Consider the following 20,245-nt stretch of genomic DNA (forward strand, 5'->3'; position numbering starts at 1 on the left):
AAATTACATTTAAAGTGGACCAAATTAAGATTTCCATAATATTGATTTACCCTTGATGTAATTTAAAATGTGTAAACTGCCACTCAAAATAGAAGTGCAATACCTGACATTTAATCATTTGGCAGTCTTTTAGATATAGGTGAATTACTGCACTGTTATTTGAACTGAAGCATCTCATAATATATATATATGTAACAGATTTTGTATGATACAAAACTTTACAGCAAGCTATTTGAATGTTTATTAAAAAAATTCTCAAAATGACATGGAAACATGTTTACTGTATAAATAAAAGCACTTATACATTAAGAGTGTACATTATTCAATAATTAACATCATCATAAAAGAACTGGGGTGTAAGTTAACCAGTGCAAACTACTATACTATATTCATATTGCAGTCATGTTCATCATAAAAATATTTTATCAGTTATTTTTAAAGCATCAAAAAGTGAACTGTATTTCAGTATAAAAACTCTGATAAAATATTCTGTAGGCCTAATGTTTCTGTGAATATAAGTTTGTCTGTTTAATGTAAAGTGCAGAAGAGTTGCCTGGCAATTAAGTTGGATCAGCATAGAATGTTAGTTTTGCTAGAGAAAAGGGGTTCTGTGGTCAAAAAGTTTAGAAAAAACTGGGCCAAATAAAATTAAACATGACTGATTTTATTAACCTTGGGCTTTCAGATGCTAATATACCTTATCAAGCTTTAGAAAGCGAGAGTTTCTAAATATGTTTGGCCATGGAAGCTCCTTCATAGACCTTCTATGACCAAAAGTCATAGGAACATTTTTAGATGAGAATTGTGTTAAAGAGTTCTAAGACAGAGTGTCATTTGGCAGAAACTTGCATAATACCATTTGTCATTTTAAAAGTTTTACCTCAACTGTGAGCCTCCAAGTAAGAGAGATAATCATAATTGACCACAGAATAGGTCAGTAACACCCATCTGTATAACCTGGGTGTTGAGATTACAGGCTGCTGAGTCACATTATCACCATTCAACGTGAACAACACATAGTGCTTTTACATTTGCTTTTTCCTACAACACTTCTAATTAGAAATCTGTTTCTTTAATTTACCAGCTCAGTTAATGTCCTCTCACATTATCAAATATATGTTCATAAAAAAAAAGCCAGATAACAAAATTATGTGGATTACTTATTCACACATTTTTATAAAACTGACCAAGTGAATTTGACAGCAAATTATATAAAATTATCAGTGTCAAGTGCATTACTTCCTTTCCAGGATTTTTTAAAGTGAAAGCTGATTTAAAATTCTGTAAGTTTATAAAAGGTTTTGTTCAAGATACTGCCATCTATCCTTCATCCATTAAGAAACATGGGATTTTATAAAATCTATAAATTAATTTGGTCAGCAGTCATAAAATTATGTCACTCACTGTTAGATTGGAAGATACGCATTTAAAGCATAAGAAAAATATGTGGTTTATTAAATCTTCACTAAGATAGACATGAGGTGTTTGCCAAGAAAGAAATTACATTAATCATAACATCTTATACCAGGGATACTGCACACTAAAGATCTGGTGATTCTACTTTGCATTTTCGGCAGTTTTAGTACCACTCAGAAAAGTTGCTGTGGTGCCTACTATGCTCAAAACACCACATCACATAGATGTACTCAAAATACTTACTGGGTTTTTAACAGCAAAGCCACCACTAATGTTAATATTGTCAAATAAGTCAAATGTATAATTTCTGAGCAATCAGAGTGGTTAATTACTTGTTTTTTTTTTTTCTTTAACTTTATAAACAGCTGACATTACATTTAAACAACAATTTAATTAGGACAATTTTGAATGCTGACATATCATCAAAAATAGACACCATTTCCAAAAAGTCTAGATTTAGAGGAGGATGCCATTTTAGGGGAACTATGTCTTCACTAATGAAATAGGGTGCAGAGAGAAATACTTTGTTTATTAAGAACTGTTTGCTTAGAGAAGACAATAAAACATATTGAAGCAAAATATACACAACAAAAAATTAAAAAGGAAAAAATAATGCCTTCTGTAGTCTTATCCCACCACAGATTTGACTGGGGAGATAATTTTCTTCTTCACAGACAAAGATCTTTAAGTGTCTTTTCTCTGATTATTTGATCAAGGAACAAACTATCTTACGAACATGGCACAAAATCCAGGCTTTCATTTCTAGTTGGCCCTCAAACACCACCAACTACAAACAAAATTTAACGTCTAATTTGTAACCTTTGGATAAGTATAAATTAGTTTTTTCTAGGCTTTTATCATTTGGCTTCTTATACAATCTATCTTGTAAAGTACATTCCTCCAAATTTACATTGTTAAAAATTAAGGCTAAGCATTATTTAAATCAAATAATCATACACCAATATTTTATGACAATATGCACATATTTGTAAGATAACCTTTCCAAAAGCAGTAATACACCAAATTTTTTTTTAATCTTTTATTGTTTTGAACTATCTGCTAAAATAAAAACACACAGAAAGGGAAGAGAGACTTAACGGGTAGGAAGAACATGGAAAATCCTTAAAAGTTTTAAAGTAGTCCAGTTCACTTCTTCCAAGCAAAAGAATTCACAGTGTCTCTTCAGGTTTAGAATTCTAAACATTCAAATTGCCATAGTGCCCTGCAAAAACTAATACATAAGTAAAATTATTATCTATTAAGAATAAAATGGTTTTTAATTGTTTTTGACTATATTCCACAAGAGCATTTTCTTAAGAGAGAAAAGTTTGTTTCCAAGGCTTATAATTCAAGCCAATAAATACCAGTAATGTTGACCCCATAACTTTCATCAGTAAATACAAGAAAAACAAAACAAAAACCCTGAAACATTAAAGCACAGGTAAAATATAACTGTCTTATAGCTTGAATTTTTAAAAACCCTGAATATCAGGTTAATAGTAACCATTTGAAATGAGAAATGAACAGCTTCATAATGTGTCATGGATTAAAATTTTTCCCTCCCTGAGAAAAAATATCACTACAGTAAACTACCCTTTTTAAAACTAATGGTGGTTTTGGCCCTTAAAAGTGATTCATTTTTTTTAATTCAAAAAGCCTGTCATAAAAATTGAAAAGTATATTTACAATTTAACATGAAGTCAAATTGTTTGGCATCTATGCCAATGTTAATCTTATATTTGTGTTAAGCTGAAAAATATGGAAAAGTACATGGCATACAAAATATATTATTTCCAGTACCAGTACTTGGGATCACTTAAATTTTTTTACTAACTAAGAACGCATCTAGAATGCAGTATAAATACCAAAAGCAGGATACTCACATCATCATACATGAAATTCACAGACCCTTGTTGCAAGTGGTCTCTTTTCCTAAAGAAATCTTTAAACAAAGAAATTATTTTTTTATTGAAATTTAAAATACATAGTTCCAAATATTTAGTGCCCCCAGGTACAAAAAAAGAATAATTTCATATTCAATTAAATCTTAGAAGTGATTGAATAGCCCAGGCAACAGAGATATGAAGAAAAACTTCCAAAAATAACATATAACAAGTTTTTATCATTTATATTGCTTAATATTTAAAGCCTTAAAACTAATTAGATTTAACAGTGAATAAAAGAGGAAAACACATATTATTATAAACTTGCTGGAGAAAATGAGACACATTATTCAAGAAAAATAGCTACATAATACTGTACACCTAGTTTTAAATAGTCAATACCTGTCAATGCTCGAAGCTTCACACAGCAAGCAACATAATCATCAAAGAAAATTCTGCCATTCTTGCTATAACGTTTAACAATAGTAGTTATTGTTTGAGGTCTCAACCTATAACCTAAAAAAGAGATAAATTAAAACTTCTAAATGTCAATAACATAAGAACACTGCAAGAATGCCTTCTCATTAATCAAGCCATAAAATAACTTTCAAAATTCATTCCACAAAAATGTAATTAGAAACAAAACACATTAATATTGAAATTGATCAGACCAAGGCTTTACTGTTAATCCTGTTAATCGGTATATAAATATCACAATTCTAACTTTGTAATAAAGTCAAAGCTAAGGAAAAGAAAATACTTCTCTTCTTATGAATTTATCATATATTGTTATTTTGAAATAATGTCTAATTTCATGGGTTTTAATGCTTCAATATTTCAATTATGTAACCTTGTATAGTTCTTAAAGAATATTAATGCAAGGATTACTAATGATCTTTGTTATTCAAATGATATTTCCCACTGAACATATTGCTTGAAAGTATCTTTTATAAGTAAGGGAAATTTGAGGATCAACATGATTACTCTAAAGGGGAAAAAACAAAAAACATTATTCTTTTTTGTCCTGGAATTCTGAGTGTTTCTTCACACACTGTAACAATAATAACAGCCTTCTCACTATTTCACTGATTTCCTTGGTTCTTTGTTCTAGTAGTCCTGTGACGTCCAAAATTTTTGATTGTATACTTATATCGATGAGAAAGAAGTTTTTGATCATTCATTCCCAGTATGTTTTACATTATTTTAAATTCTATACATGTATTACTGTTTGATTACTCCCATTTTAAAATATACATAAAATCTAAAATTTAAAAAGAATAAAAAATAAAAACATAAATTAATATATTCTACTTGCTGTACCCTTTTAGATGGCCCTATGCATTTAAAGAGATGTACACATTTTACTAAGAAGAATAGTAGCCCACTATTATTGCCCATACATTACCGGATTTGTAGACTTGAGCAAATGACACTAATCCATTCAAAGGTAAAAACAACCAAAATAAATGCAATAGGAGATAATTCTACATGTAGCTACAATAGAATGTAATGCAGGAAACGTGTAAATTGAAAGAAGCAGTAAAACATGCAAACTAATGTAATTATATGCAAATAAATTTTGAACTTCATATTAGAGAGTTACGAGCTAAATGCGGAACTGATAAAATTCCTAGATTTTCTCATAGTATTCTCAGCAAAATAATTCGAATATTTTAAAATATATATGAAGACTTTAAATTTGGACAATCCAGAAAACCCTTTTTACATTCCACTGCCTAACTGGAACTCTGAAGGTTTTCTTTTCTGCCAAAGATTATTACTTTCCCAACATTAGGCTGAATTAAGGTCCAGGTTTAATCTATTAGGTATCAAGGATCTATAATTGAACTACATATGTTTATATGGGCTGGACTGTCCCTACTACTAAATTAAAATGTCTATTTATAAAACAAAACCAAACAAATCACTAATTTGACTTATTTAAATTGCAATTTGAGGTAAGTCCACTTCCACTGGGTTCAGATTTTAACTTCCAAAAAATTAATTTTCATGTAAATATATTTTGTTTAGAAAAGAGTGTAAATCACAAGCATAAAAACAATTCATAAAGCTATTTAAAACTGCATTAACTTTAAGCAAATTAAACACCATTATATGTTATCCATTTTGAAAGTACACTAAGAACATCAGCTTATCAGAGAGAGGTATGATAAGAATAAAGTTTTATACTTTTAAATTACTCTAAAATGCAACCTTTCCATCTTGATGTATTTTGGCACCTGCTATGTGTTCTGTAGTATGTAAGAAAAAAAAGACAAACGAAAACATAGGTTTTACTGCTGAAAAGCTATTTTGTACAGATTTTTGACTGACGGAGGCAAGCTTTGGCTCCCAATTAGAGACCCTGCCAAGTTATAAAAGAATACAATATAAGTGGTAAGTACTAACGAAGAAATAAATTTAAACACAGCAGAAGAAATTCAAAATGCATGCATGTATGGAAGATCATCTTTTGAAAAGAAATCATAATTAAAATGGTTTTGTTGAGGTCTTTGGTCAGAATTTACCTACAACCTTGAAAACAAACAAAGGAACTTGCTGGTGAAAAAATATATCCCTTTATTACTTGGTAAATTTAAGCAATTAAGTTCATCTAATCAAAGAACAAAGATGAGCTTTACAGATTCTAAAGAATGTTAATGTTCTTACCCATAAGACCAATGGCTTGACGCAATTCATGATGTTCTACTGTGCCACTTCCATCTTGATCAACAGTCATGAAGTTTTGCTTCCAGGCATTAAGAGCTGCCCATAGCTCTTTGAATTCATTAAATCCCAGTTTTCCTGTGTAATCTCTCTGATAGTTTTATTAACAAAAATAAATTTTGATACCTGAGTTTATCTGACTCTAAATCATTGACTAAAACATGAGTATGCTTCTGTAGAGTTAGCCAAACTCATCATATGAATAGATTTCTGTATAAAAACTAAAAAGCCTAGAATTTAAACAGGATCTTACAAAGTATTTTTAAATTCATTAGTTTACTATGGGCACTGAAATCTAACCACTGGCTTGATATTCAGAAAGCAATTACTCTTTATTCTAGTATTTTCTATTTCTATTCAAGGATACATCCAACATGGCAATCATAATTCTGCAGGTTTCCAAACTGAAGGCTGTAAAACATATACAATATTTAAATTAGAGTATGCCCAACTTTATCTATGTAAAATTATGACAATCTCTAGTTTCAAAATAAAACATTTAAAAACTGCCAAAATATATAAAATCACCACAATCAACAAGCTATTATTGAATGTGAAGTACCCATTGTTTTTAAAAAAAATTACTGCCTTCGAAGCACTCACATCTAGTGAGGGGACTAAGGTAATTAAATGAGCAATTATAAACTAACTGAAAATTACTGTGACAAAGACACTCCAGGTATGTAAAGCACTTGGCTTCACCCAAGCCTGGGGAAGAGGAAGGCTTCCAGTCTTTATAACACAAATGACAAATGCAGTTAAAGTAGAAGTTTGACACGTACTCAGAGATCACAAAACTTGAGTTAAAGTACGTGGGAGAGAGTGACATATGATGACATCAGAAAGGCAAATGAGGGCCAAATCATGAAACTTTTGAATACTACCCCAAAAAGTTTGGGCCAATAAAAGCAGCTGAAGTGTTTCAGAAGCAGAAGGGAAATTCTAAAATTTCCATTTTAGAAACTTTAGTTTACAATGAATAAAATATAAAGTGAGATGATACTGGAAATAGGTAAGTCCATTGATAGTTTATTGTAATAGACCAAGTAAGAAAAAATGAGCATCTGAATTGAAGAGCTGGTTTTTCTCAGGGGATGGGGGGAGAAAAAAGGAAGAAAATATCAATACAAGCTATCTTAAAACCAGAGGTAATTCGAAATATTAACACTTTCATATTTACAGAACTACAACTGATGACCTATTGATAAAATTCAATTTTTCTAATCCTTTTCTAATTTTTCTAATCCAATTATATTCAACTAATATGCTGACATATCCCAAGACTAATTTCATGTCCTGATAAAGAAAATATCATGTTAGTACAGTTTAAACTTACAAAGTGTTTAATAGCAGCTTGTTAATATGAATGAATGAATAAAAATTTTCAAAATTATTATTTTATTTTATCCATAACATTTTAACATTTTATAAAAGAAGAAAATTATTTCAGCTAAATTTTAGACCCACTAAAGAAAAAATTATAAAACATTCCACAAGTTAAAATTGCTGATTTTCTTTAAATGTTTAATATAGTATCGATGTTAGAATTGTTAGTTGTAGTATTTTCAAATTGACAACTCAATAGATACTCAATGTGTTCTTAATATGAGTAAGGTGGTGTGTGTTACATGATTTCACATAAACATGCTAAACGTATAATAGTTCCAGTTTTTAAAAAGGAAGAAACTGGGACCCAGAAAGGTAGTTTCACAAGTTTATAAAGCGAAGGCTATAAAACTATCAGAGTGAGGGGATTGCATGAGAAATTTCTGGAATGGTATTTCTTCTTTGGGGCAAGTAAATAATATCTATTTTGCTTTACAATTAACTTGGCACACACTCATAAAGTGGGAGAATCTGAATTAATGACAATAGATGGCTAAATCTGAATCAGCAAACAAGCAGATCTTCAATATCAGAATAGGAATGTGTATGTATAAGAAAAAATATTTAGGACAAGGAGTGAAGAGACAGACTTTTCAGGAAAGTTGGCAGATTTTTCACTTCCTCCCCATAGTCCATTAGAATGGAGAGTAAACTAATTTAAGGCATAAAACCAGAGAAAAAGAGAATTAGACAGGAAACAAAGGAACAAAATTTTGCAAGTCGAAGAGTTGATGGATGTGAGTTAACCAACCTAGATTTCAGAAAATGGATTCCTGAACTTGTAATGAGAAAAGCTGAGAAGCAACCCTTGGAAAAGACCCCAAATGCCTAAGAATTGGCAGTACTTCTGAAAGTGGGTGTGAAAGTGGAGACAAAAACAGAAGAATTGGCTGAAAGTCTACCTAAGGAGCATTCTAAGCCTCATATCCCCTCCCTGCCTCAGTTCAATTGGATGGATGCTACACCTACTTCCAACCCAGCAGAAGTCTGGAATTTTATTCTCTGGAGAGGTCTCTGAAATGCAAGATAGCAGAGCTGAGATAGGGCTATCTTCTAAAAGTAAGGCAATTAAAGGACAATTTACAAAAGACTTGAGAACCCTTCTGAGTCCACCTCTCCTTTCCAGGCAGAAGGTCAACTGAAAACCCAGTCCAAAAGGAAATCCCTAAAGATACCGACACCCAGAGTTACAAGACAAAACTGCCCAGCCAAACCACCATACATTGAAGCCCACAATCAATGCTTAACCATGATATCAGGGCTTTTTATCAGTATTTTAGTTAAAATATGAGCAAGACAGTATCATCAGATAACTGAGAAAAGCACCTAACATGAAAGCCACCCAAAACAAACAAAATGAGGAGAAAAAACAATCTGGAAAAAACAAAGGTTATATAGGAAGAAAAAACTTTGAAGATACATTAATAGTCTCAGAGAGATAAGGGACAGTATCACATTCATGAAAACAGAACAGAAGTTCTTGGATTTTAATGAAAAGCAGAAATTAAAGACTCAATAGAAGGTTTAGGAAATAAAGTTGAGGAAAATTCCCAAAAAGTTCAGAAAAAAACAAAATGATAGGAGGGAAAAGATGATAAAAGTAGAAAACCCAGTGAAAACAAAAAGCATTCCAGAAACAGAAAATATCATTGAAGAAAATGTCCTACATCTAAAGCAAAGGAATTTCCAGGCTGAGAATACCCTCTGAGTTCCCCACACAACACAACTAGGCACTTCACCATCAAATCTCAGAATACTAAAGACAAAGATCTCCCAAGTTTCCAGAGAGAAATAACAAATCACATCACTTCCAGGCAGGAAGGACAAAGATAAAGCAACAAGGGACACTAGAAATAATGGAGCAATACCTTCAAAATTCTACATGAGAATTATTGTAACCTAGAATTCTATAGCTTGCCAATCAATTCTGAAGGTAGAATGAAAGCATTTTTAGATAAATAAGCTCTCAAAATTTTATCTCCCATGTATTCTTTTGTTTGTTTGTTTTTGAGATGATGTCTCACTCTGTCACCAGGCTGGAGTGCAGTGGCCCAATCTCAGCTCACTGGAACCTCTGCCTCACGGGTTCAAGTAATTCTCCTGCCTCAGCCTCCCGAGTAGATGGGACTACAGGTGCGTGCCACCATGCCCAGCTAATTTTTGTATTTTTAGTAGAGACACGGTTTCACCATGGTGGCCAGGGTGGTCTCGATCTCTTGACCTCATGATTCGCCCACCTCCACCTCTCAAAGTGCTGGGATTGCAGGCATGAGCCACTGTGCCTGGTCACATTTTTTTTTTTTTTATTAAGAAGCTACTTAACTATATATTTCACTAAAATAACATAATGAATTTTTTAAAAGAAGACAACAAGAGATGGAGTAAAAAGGAGATCTAACTCAAGATAAATGGGGAAACCAGCTCCAGAATAATGGTGAAAGAATCCCAGTATGACAGCTACGCATAAAAAACAGCATATCCCAGAGTTCTAGGATAATGAAAAAGAAAGAATGTCCAACAACTATTGATTTCAAGAAAAGCAAAACATTACATAAAAAGGAAAAGTAATCATGCATTATCATAAGATATAGCTATAAGCAGCATTCAGATAGTAAAAATAAAGACTAACATACCTAACAAAAATTATTATATATTATAACTACATTGGAAGGACAGGAGGATGGGAAACGTTCCTCTGTGGAATGCAGAGACAGAGGAGAGTTTAAGGTTAAAATAAAGTGAAATCCTCATCTTCCATAGCAAGGTATCAATAGATAATCATAAAACCCAAAAATCAATCGTGAAAAAATATTCTATCTTGAAATATGGAAGCAAATTTCAAAAGAATCAGATTTTTAAAAGTTAAAAGAAGTCTCCTCTATGAGCAGTTAATGTTGAGGCACAATGAACAGTTATTTTCGTAACGAGTTTTACAGTTACCTGATTTCTTAAACTATGTGCATGTATAACTGCGATAATTTTTTAAACATTTTAATTACAGGGACAAAAAAGTAACAAAATAAATTTCCTATTGCCATTTCGACAAAAGGGGAAAAAAGATCTCACGAGAGTAAGTTCCACTAATTCCAGACTCTGTCAAACATCTCTGAAGTTCTTCAGCATCCAGTTCACCATCCTGTTTAAAAATAATTATGACCTAATTTAATGTGCAATTGTATAAAAGCATATTAAAATGTTAATTGACTCTTTTAGGCCAATCAAGACATATGCATTCTTTGAAACATTACTCCATAATTAACTACAAAATACTAGAAGTAATTACTGACAACAAAAGCATATTATAAAATATCATACAACATAATTTCTTCTACTTCTGAATTATAGCACAATTACTCTGTTCTATAATGGTTCAAGATAATCTCATAAGAGTCGTTCTACTTCTATTTTAAACAGTGAGAAAAATGCCTAAAATATGTTCAGAAAAGTCTCAAAAACATCCCCACTCATGCTGTTTTGGGAAGAGATTATTTATAAATAATACTGAAGCTTTAACTGGAAGGGGAAAATATATTTGCCCCTGCCATTACCCCTAGCAAAATTCTAGAGTCCCCCTGTATCTTGTAGCTATTATTCTGATTACTGCCCAAACATATCTTGCCTGAACTTGTTACAGAAAATAAAGTTTTAAAATGCAAACAAGAAATCACAATGGAAATGAAATAGGTTGAGTATTCTCATTATGATTCAGTACCTCATCCTGTTTTTGACAAAAATAAGTAATTTCTTTGGAACCATCACATACATTGGCACAAATGCAAAACGTCAGCTATGATGAAGGATCAAGGAGGCAAATTTAAAACATACTCTTCATAAGAGATCCAAGAAACAACAAAACAAAAAACTTTTCTAAATTACTTCTACTGGATTTTTGGCAAAAGAACCCCTTACAAAACGGCAGTTGTTCCAATAGAAATTACAAAATACTAAGCAGCATTCTTCTCAATGGACCACATGTATGGCATTACCTAGTCAAGAGTATCTAAGTGCTCCTTTCTCTGTCACACGTATTTTCTAGGAATCTTGCTTACTAAATTTGAAATTCTGTAGTTAGGAACTTATACCTTTAAAAATTAGCCATGTTTTTAGATCAGGGGACAGGTTAGAAATTTTTCCTCAAATTAAAAAATGGGAGAAGGTCTTTTTGGCACAGGAGCAAGTTATGCAGATACCTGAAGGAAGAGTGTTCTATGCTCCTGCTGTTCTATACAGCAGCCATTAGCCATAGGCTCCACTGAGCACTTGAAATGTGACTAGTCTGCATTACAATGTTCTCTGTGTATAAAATACACACTAGATTTCATATATTTAGTAAAAAAAAAAAAATGTAAAATATAATTGATAATTTTTATGTTGATTAAATGTTGAAATGTTAGGATTTTTATATAATGGGTTAAATAAAGCATTAAAATTAATTTCACTTATTTCTTTTTACTTTTTGAAATAATGCTGTGAGACATTAAAACTATGTGCTTTGCATTTATGGCTCATCTTATATTTACTTTGAGCAGTGCTGTTCTCGGCAAACAGCACAAGTACAAACTCTTGGTGTTGTAATCATCTTCACCTGTTCACCTCTAGCACATCTTTCCCTACACTCTTATCATTTTCTACTTGTCTGTATCTCCCTGGCTACATAGAGATCGTCTGAGTCAGTGTCTCAGTTCCCTTCATCTTTGTATTCCCAGGCTGTAGCAGAGTATCTAGTACAAAGAAGGTTAGTTGTTTGGTAGAATGAAAACAACTACATCTGGTTCTTCGCTAAACTGCTGGCATTTCTGACTGTTTGTGACCATGTTCATTTACTACTTCAAAAGGTTAAAAATATTGGAATTTCTCACTCAAATGTGGATTACATTTAAAAATCTGTACAATGAATGGAACTCTGCTTTACATGTGCTCTTTACAGAATTTTTGAAGTTAGAAAAACAACCATAACAGCTTTGCTAGAAGTTATTCACTGCCATCAGAAAGCATTCTGCTAGTATACCACTTCAGAGATGTTATGAAAATATGTTATCTTAATGACTAACTCACAAATAAGCAAGGTCTTCCTAAACTACATGAATAAAATCCAAGTGATACTTTTGGATTTCTTTACCTATAGTTGAAGCTGATAATCAGGCTAACTATATAAACCCTTAACTGAATTAGGTAGCATTAGTGGTAGAAAGCTGAATGTCCTAAATAAATTACAAGAGTATCAGGTAGAGAATTAATAAAAATCAATTGCCTTTGGTTAGGCAGCAAGATTTTAAAATAATATCCAACTTCAAGTCCTATTTGTTCAGTTACTCAATTTGAGTCTCTGCTTACTTATCTATAATGCAAAGGTACATGTGTCATGCCCACATCACAGTTGCTATGTGGAAAAGTAGAAGCAGTGTGTGTATACAAAAGTTAAAGTTGTTGGTATTACTGTGATGCACGTGTGTGTATGTCTGAAAACAGAAACCAGAATTTCCCGGAATTAATCGATGATTTAATCCTTACTGTTTAGAATACTTCACCCTATAAATAAGAACACTGCGGAAACCTTTAATCGGATGTTTTTCATAGAGCATCATTAATGATGAGGCCCATCAAAAAAGGATATGGCTGTAGATGTGAGTTCGGTAGTTGGGTTCTAGGAGCAGTATACATAAGTCAGATATTGCACTTGATCAGTCAAAGCTAGGTAGAACTCAACATATGGAAAAAATACGGTCTAAATATTTAGACTAAAAATTGAAAATGGGAGAGTTAATACATCCATTTAAAACATTTATTAAATGTTGATATATTCCTGATATCTATCTGTCAAGTAGGGAAAATACGACCAGAACCCTGTCTTCATGGAGTTTATTTATTCAAAAGCACAAGACTGGGAAATTTAAGGAAAGTATCAAATAGTTCAAACATAGCAAATTTATTGCCAACAATTAAAATGCTGAAATAGTTCAGAAGTCAAAAAAAGTCTCCAAATGTATTTCCAGTTCATATACTTTAAGTTGTAATTTTATATGATGAATATATTACATAGTCAAACAGAGATAACAGAATTAGTCTCAGTATAATACTTATTCCCAGTATAATCCTTTAAAATAACAATGCTGTAACGAGTAGAATAGTTAGGGTACCATTTAGGTGCAAACAGCAGAAAATATTATTGAAGATGCTTAAACCAATAGGGGTTTATTGTTTCATACAACAGGTCTGAGGCTAGGCAGAACAGGACTGTATGGCAACTTAGACTTGTCATCAATTTCTACATTTTTCCACATTCCCTATCTATAGGTCTTTATCTCAAGCCTGTTGTCTCAGGGTCACAAGATGGCTGCTGCACCTCCATACCTCAAGTCCCATTTCCAGGCAGGAAGAATGAAGGGGCAAAACAGCCACAGCTGAGGCTTGCTCCCAGTAAGGCTTTTTTCATTTGGGGTAGAAAGATTTTCCAAAGATATGCACCTACATGTCAATGGTCAGTCCTACAGCACATGGCCGCCTTTAGTAGCTACAAAGGTATCTGGGATGGTATTATAGTCCCCCAGCCTCTAATACATAATAAAAGGTAAAAGGTTAGCCTTTTACCTTTTACATTTATCATAAAAAATAAAATGTAAATGAAATTGGAGTAGCCAAAACAGAATCTGCCATTTCTACTAATTCTATGTATACTGTCTATTCCTAGAAAAGCGTATTAGACCTAGTGAACACTCAAGGGAATGAATAAAATGTTATTAAAGTTCTATAAAATTCTATCTACGTCAATAAATCTTTGTTGACCATTATAAAAGAAAAGAGACAAGGCCTGCAGCTAAGACTCAAGAGTGAATCTGTTTCTGCCCATTAGTCTGGTATTGGCACCTCCATTCTGGCAGTTTCTTTACCTTTTCCTAATCTGTTTTATCATTGAGCCTGTCCCAGAACCATCCACAATTTACAAATCTCCTCTTTGATACATTGCCCCAACTCCCTCAAGATGATTTTCATGTAGATCTCTTTTTCCAAATCCTCTCTGGTCCCCAGTCTCCATGCACCAATCCACTGTATTCCATAAACACAGAAGAGCTTTCAATTTCCCCCCCAAATTGTTAAACAAGTAAATGAAACATATCAAGAAAAAAAACACACATCTTAAAAAGATGTTCCCAAATGTTTCATTAACACACACAACTATCTTAGTTCATGACTCTTCTAAGAAGTTTTGTAGACAAAAATGCAAATATAGCAGGTGCTGCAATACATACTAAAGCAGCAAAAAAAAAAAAAAAAGTCAAGCTCATTTATTTCAACAATAGGAGATAAACACCAATACAACTTCTTTTCAATCCTTTAATATATCTGGAATTCATGCTAATATATGGTATGGGCTGAGGATTTACATTTACTTTTAGATAAATTGTTAATTATTTCAGGATAGTTACTTCAGGAACCATTCTTTCCCCACTGATACGAAATGCTACCTTTACCACATACTGAATTCACAGGTAAGCTTCTGGGCTCTTCCGTATTATATGTTTGTTTTTACATTAGGACCACACTATCACAATTATTAATAATTATAATACATTTATATATTATAATGTAATATTTATTCTCAATAACATAGTATACAAGACAGACTTTAGAATCATTGCAGCAAGTGCCAAAAAGAAAAAAGAAAAAAAAAACCTTTAGGAATTTGACTCAAATAATATTATATTATTTATTAATTAATTTGGAAGACATTGGCATCTTATAATATTGTATTCCTTCCGATCTTGAATATTTACTCAATACTTCTGTCAAATACAACTAATAACTGATACAAAGGGGCATAATACATATCCTCTTTGCTTAATTTTCCTTGAAATTTCACATGAAAAATATATAAAATTACTTAGAAAAGAATAAACTGTGGTGTAGTATTACAGTTATGTAGGAGTAAAAGAAAAGCTTCCCATGACAAAAGTATTCACATTATCATCAGTAACAATTCACCTACAGAATTCATGTACTTGAACTGGCAGTTTCACATTTCCCTATTGATCACAATAAAGTCAGTCTTTTAAATAATCGCTCAAATTTACTGGAAACAAATAACATCCTAATACCATACCTCATCATAACATACTATTTCCTTTAATTTTTAATTAATAAATCCCAACATGATTATTTTGATAATCTGGAAAATTTACTAGCCATATAAAATCAAAATTACTATAAATGACAAAACTTCACCTGTGGAAAAAATGTAATTTCTCAACTTGAATAAATTTATGACATGCTGAAGTGATTTCCAATCATATTGTTTGACATACTTAGGTTTTAACTGAGATTTTTTTTAATGGGAGTGAGGCCCAAGTTAGAAATATTGCTCCTTATAATTTTTTAAAATACTTCCTACTTTCCTCAAACTTCCAATACTCATTTTTGCATGCTATAAAAGAATGTACAGGCTAAACCTACTTAGCTTTGTGTTATCTATCACTCAGGAAGAGTCTGATGCTCCTAAATGTCAAACAGAGTGAAGGAAATAAAAAGATTTAAGTGATAGAAAAATGATAACTCATAAGAAGATATAATATCTAAGTTTTGGTGGAGTGTTTAGTGACTAGTAAGAGAAGCCCCTTGTAGAAGAATTTCAGTAAGGCAAGCATACTAAGTAAGAAAGAATCAGATTTCCCCACTATGAAAAAAAAGGTTTCCTCTTTTAGTCAAATGAACAATGTATCAAGCATCACAACAACAGACTTTTAAAATGAAATAATTAGGACTATGCTCATCTCTGATCTCAGGAAAAAAATTAGTCTAGATAAATTTAAAATATAAATTTCATATACATTTAAAATGATACTCTAAGTAAAATAGTTGACATTTCTCTTAAACAATAATTTTCAAAGACATATTTATGCAATAAATTTAGTACCTCACCTGTCCAGCAACAGCACTGAAGTAAGTATACACAGAGTCACCAGCTGAGGAATAAGCGTCTGAAAATGCTGGGAACCCACAGTATTCATCGAGGAGTACAGCTGGACCTGTTTCTGGCACTGGCTGTCCCATCTGTATTTCTGGCACTGGCTGTCCCATCTGTATTTCTGGCACCTGAATGCTAAAATTTCCAAACTATAAGAGTGAAATAGGAGAAGGTTAGTAATATAAATATTACCTATTATCTATAAAAGTTGGATTAAAAGAAATTATTAGAAGCCCATCAAAAAGTAAACACAGTTACCAAAAGCTTCTAATCCTATCACAAAAACTTTACAAAATGTTAGATGTCCTACATTAAGACATAATTCAATTCATTAACATATATTACCCAACATTAAAAGAAGTGTAAAAGAAAAAAGAAAGCTACTAGCCTCTAAGAACTTAATCTAACAGAGGAACATGTACAATTTTAAAAAATGTTTACCAACATCACTGAAGTAAACAAAAAGTAAAACAATGCAACATTTTACCTAAAGTAAAACTAAGAAGTAAACCTCAAGACACATACTTAGAAGAATATATGTGTCAATACAATGAAACTTTGTTAAGTGTCAACATTTACAATATATTGGGTATTGTATTCTTTACAACTATTTAAACTTAAAATAAAAACGTTATATGTCAATATAAAATATGGGAAAAGGGTATACAGTTTTTCAAAAATCTTTTAAGGGGCAGAAAGCAAAATGTTTAAAGAAACTGCGGTGGTTGTGGTAGTATCCTGAGGGATGAGAGAGTTCCATATGCTAGCCTCTCACTTGTTTCTTTTCAGCCTATTGTGACTTATTTATTCTCTGTTGTTATAGATCATGTGATCTAGTTTTAACTGAAGCCCTCACAAAATGGCAATAGTATAGATTAAAAACATGCACAGAAACATGAAAGGCTTGGACATGAAAATATTGTCTAAGCCTTTCCTTACCCACATTATGTAGTAATAATAACAATGATCAATTTTGACTCATTTGAAACTATCAAGAGGACAACTTGAAAGATGAATTTATGTAAACCATGTTTAGGGATGAACCTTGTTGGCCAGGGGCCCCAGTTCTCCTCCACATGGGCCCTTTCACATGGCTCTTTCACATCTTCATAGTATGGCAGTCAGGTTCTGAGAGAGAGAAACAGAAGCTGCCAGTTCTCTTACAATAATAAGTCTGGAACCACCATAGTGCCTTTTCTACTGTATTCTACCAGATGAAGGTGAAACAGGCCCAACCCAGATTGAAGGAAGTGGAGAAATAGTCTGTGCTTTTCGATAAGGGGAGCGGTAAAGAATTTGTAACCATCATTAATCTGACCACCAGGTTCTCAAATTATGGGATTAGGGAAAGTTAATGCTGCAAATTGGGAAGGCAAAACAGATTAAAAGTGATTTCTAAAGACAGATTCTTCATCTTTGAATTCATTTTGTATGCTATTTCTTGTGTGAAAATCTATTCTGTGTAAGTTTTCTGTGCTTAAAATGTATTTTTATTATTGAAAACACTGACGCTTGTATAATACAACATGTATAAATAAAAACATGTAACAAAGTTTTAGATTGTTTCGTTTCCTGTGACCAAAATGAGAAACAAACAAAAAAAGTCCTTTATATTGAGTTATAATTTTTATTCATATACAATTAGTAAAAAAAAAAAAAAGAAAACAACAAAATTTTTATAAACAATACTTAAAAGAAGAAAGTAAAAATCTATTGGAAATGTATCTCCTACAGAGATAAATCATACACTTAATTAGATAAAAGTATACTATCAAAACAATTAGGTCTAGTAGCTGACATTTTATATTTTGTTAAAAGAATATAAGAAACATTAATAAGGTGTGGGTTTCCTTTATTTAACATGATTTATAAATGTCTCAACTATCTTATTAATATTCTCCTAGTAAAGAAATCATGTAAGTTTTATCCCAAAATGTTATCCAATGTATCTTAAAATATTTCAATTACATTTTTTAAAATCAGCGTCTCTAATCTACATTGCTTCAGCTATTGAGGTACTTCTCTTTCCAGCGATTAATAATGAGCATGAGAACAGCTGAAAAGAGATGTTTATTTTAAATTCATGGAAAAGGGTATTTAAATGTTCAAAACATATACAGACGTTCTCTTTATTGTGTCGTGGAACTCTCCATCAAATTCAAGTACTCTGACAAAAGTGGGTAAGGAAGCACCAAATTATTTGAATGAAAATGTATTACTCTTGTCACCTCACTCTGCCATACATATATGAATTAAGAGCATACCAAAAGGAGTAAATATATCACACTTCTAACAGATAGCTTCAACCAAATGAAAATACGTCTACGCTAGGGACGTTTTTAAAGACCCACAGGTTTATGCTATCTTGACTAATCTTTAAGGGGCTTTACTTTCCTTAGGCACTTTAAACTTCCTTCCTAAATTTAAGGACTGAGGAGGAGTATGCATCACAAAGTGGAAGGTGCCACAGGGCATAGAGGCAAGTCTTAAGGAAAGCAAATCAATTTTAGAAACAAGTATGTGTGGAAGTTGAGGACCTGGAAATTCATATCCTAAAACAAGAACAAGAACAACAACAACAACCATGAACTCCCAGGGGTAGGAGTAACTCTTTTGAAGATCACAACCATAGCCCAAAGTCAAGTCCTATGTTAAAATCAGTAAAACACAGTTTCTCTGTTTAGGTAAAAAACAAACAGAAATAAAAATAGAAAATATATTCTACCCACACCGCAATGGATCAAGCTAATGTTAACTCTGTTAACATAGCGTGCTCAACCCACTTTGCACATCACTGACATCAATACTAAAGATTTGGGTTCCTTTCTGAAGAGAAGGGGCTAGCCACCAGGACTCTACCACTATAACTTGCAACTCCCAAAAGTGATATAGGATAAAAGTTATAAGAAAGAGTAACTTCCCCCCGCCTGGGGGCGAGGGAGGGAGTCTAGAACAGATTGCCCTTCGTATAACAGTAAAGATTAGGAGTTATTTACCGTACACCTTAATTTATTCATAAGGAACTTAAAGAACAAGAAGTGGTCAGGAAATTCAGAAACAGGATCTCTAGCAACACTGAGTGGGGGACGGAGGAGGGATGTACCACAAAAGATTACTGGAACAAGAAGAGGGTGGCTTGTTCCTCCATTCCAGGAAATAAATTTCCAAACACACATCACTCCCTCGGCTCCACAACTACGGCTCCAAGTCAGCCCAGGCTCAATGCTCGCCGCGGCCCTGGCTCCTAACACCCCCGGAGTCCCGCGCCGCCGAGTACCAGGCGCGGACGCAAGGAGCAGCCAGCAAGTGCGGACCCGGCACGCTGGCACCGCCCCCGAGGGGGCGCCACACCCCGCGAGGGAGAGGGACACGGCCAAGCGGCTGGGACTCACCCCGCCTCCGTATCCCGGGTAGGCCATGACGAGCGGAGCAAGCGTCACCCTCGAGTCGCGTCCGCAGTGCTGGGAGAACAGCACAGACGCAGGTGCAGGGAGGCGAAGCTGCAGGTGAGGCTAAAAGACTCCCGTACAGTACACTCCTCCGAACCCGCCCCCTTCCGCAGTCCAGCCCCGGCCTGCCCGGTTCCGATTGGCTGAGTCCCACACTTTGGAGCCAACTCTGCTGCAGTCCGCCCCTTCCCGTAGCCTAGCCCCACCCATCTCTGCCCTGATTGGTTACAACCCGTCGGGAGCCCACCAGTCCCTGCTCGGCTCTTACTGGGTAGCTCAGGTTCTCGCGCGCTCTCTTTCTAAATCCCGAAGAAGCCTTTTCTCCTGCAACTTCCCACCCTCTCTGGAAAGGTCTTCCGCAAGCCTTCAACTCCTCAAGTTATTTTTGTTTCTAGAAACCCCAAACCGGCAAGTCTGTGACTTAT

At 33.3% G+C, this 20,245-nt stretch overlaps 1 protein-coding gene across 1 annotated transcript; it reads right to left on the bottom strand.

The window, feature by feature from the left end:
• Window positions 1-1,434: 1,434 nt before the first annotated feature.
• On the bottom strand, window positions 1,435-19,920 carry GCA (grancalcin). Its single transcript, XM_010361849.2, has 8 exons — window positions 19,764-19,920; window positions 16,326-16,520; window positions 10,479-10,548; window positions 6,394-6,437; window positions 5,970-6,117; window positions 3,702-3,815; window positions 3,300-3,358; window positions 1,435-2,647 (listed from the first exon to the last, which is right to left on the bottom strand). The coding sequence occupies exons 1-8, from the start codon at window positions 19,788-19,790 to the stop codon at window positions 2,621-2,623; spliced, it is 684 nt and encodes a 227-aa protein (XP_010360151.2). The 5' UTR covers window positions 19,791-19,920; the 3' UTR covers window positions 1,435-2,620.
• Between the last annotated feature and the right edge of the window lie 325 nt (window positions 19,921-20,245).

The sequence above is a fragment of the Rhinopithecus roxellana genome, chromosome 14 (assembly GCF_007565055.1).
Source record: "Rhinopithecus roxellana isolate Shanxi Qingling chromosome 14, ASM756505v1, whole genome shotgun sequence".
Taxonomy (NCBI): Eukaryota; Metazoa; Chordata; class Mammalia; order Primates; family Cercopithecidae; genus Rhinopithecus; species Rhinopithecus roxellana.

Coding starts and splice junctions, on each gene's coding strand:
- GCA (XM_010361849.2), bottom strand. CDS start 19,790: ATGGCCTACCCGGGATACGGAGGCGGG. Junction 16,521..19,763: donor ACCCGGGATACGGAGGCGGG/GTGAGTCCCAGC, acceptor TCACTCTTATAG/TTTGGAAATTTTAGCATTCA. Junction 3,816..5,969: donor TCAAGCCATTGGTCTTATGG/GTAAGAACATTA, acceptor TCTCTTTTTTAG/GTTATAGGTTGAGACCTCAA.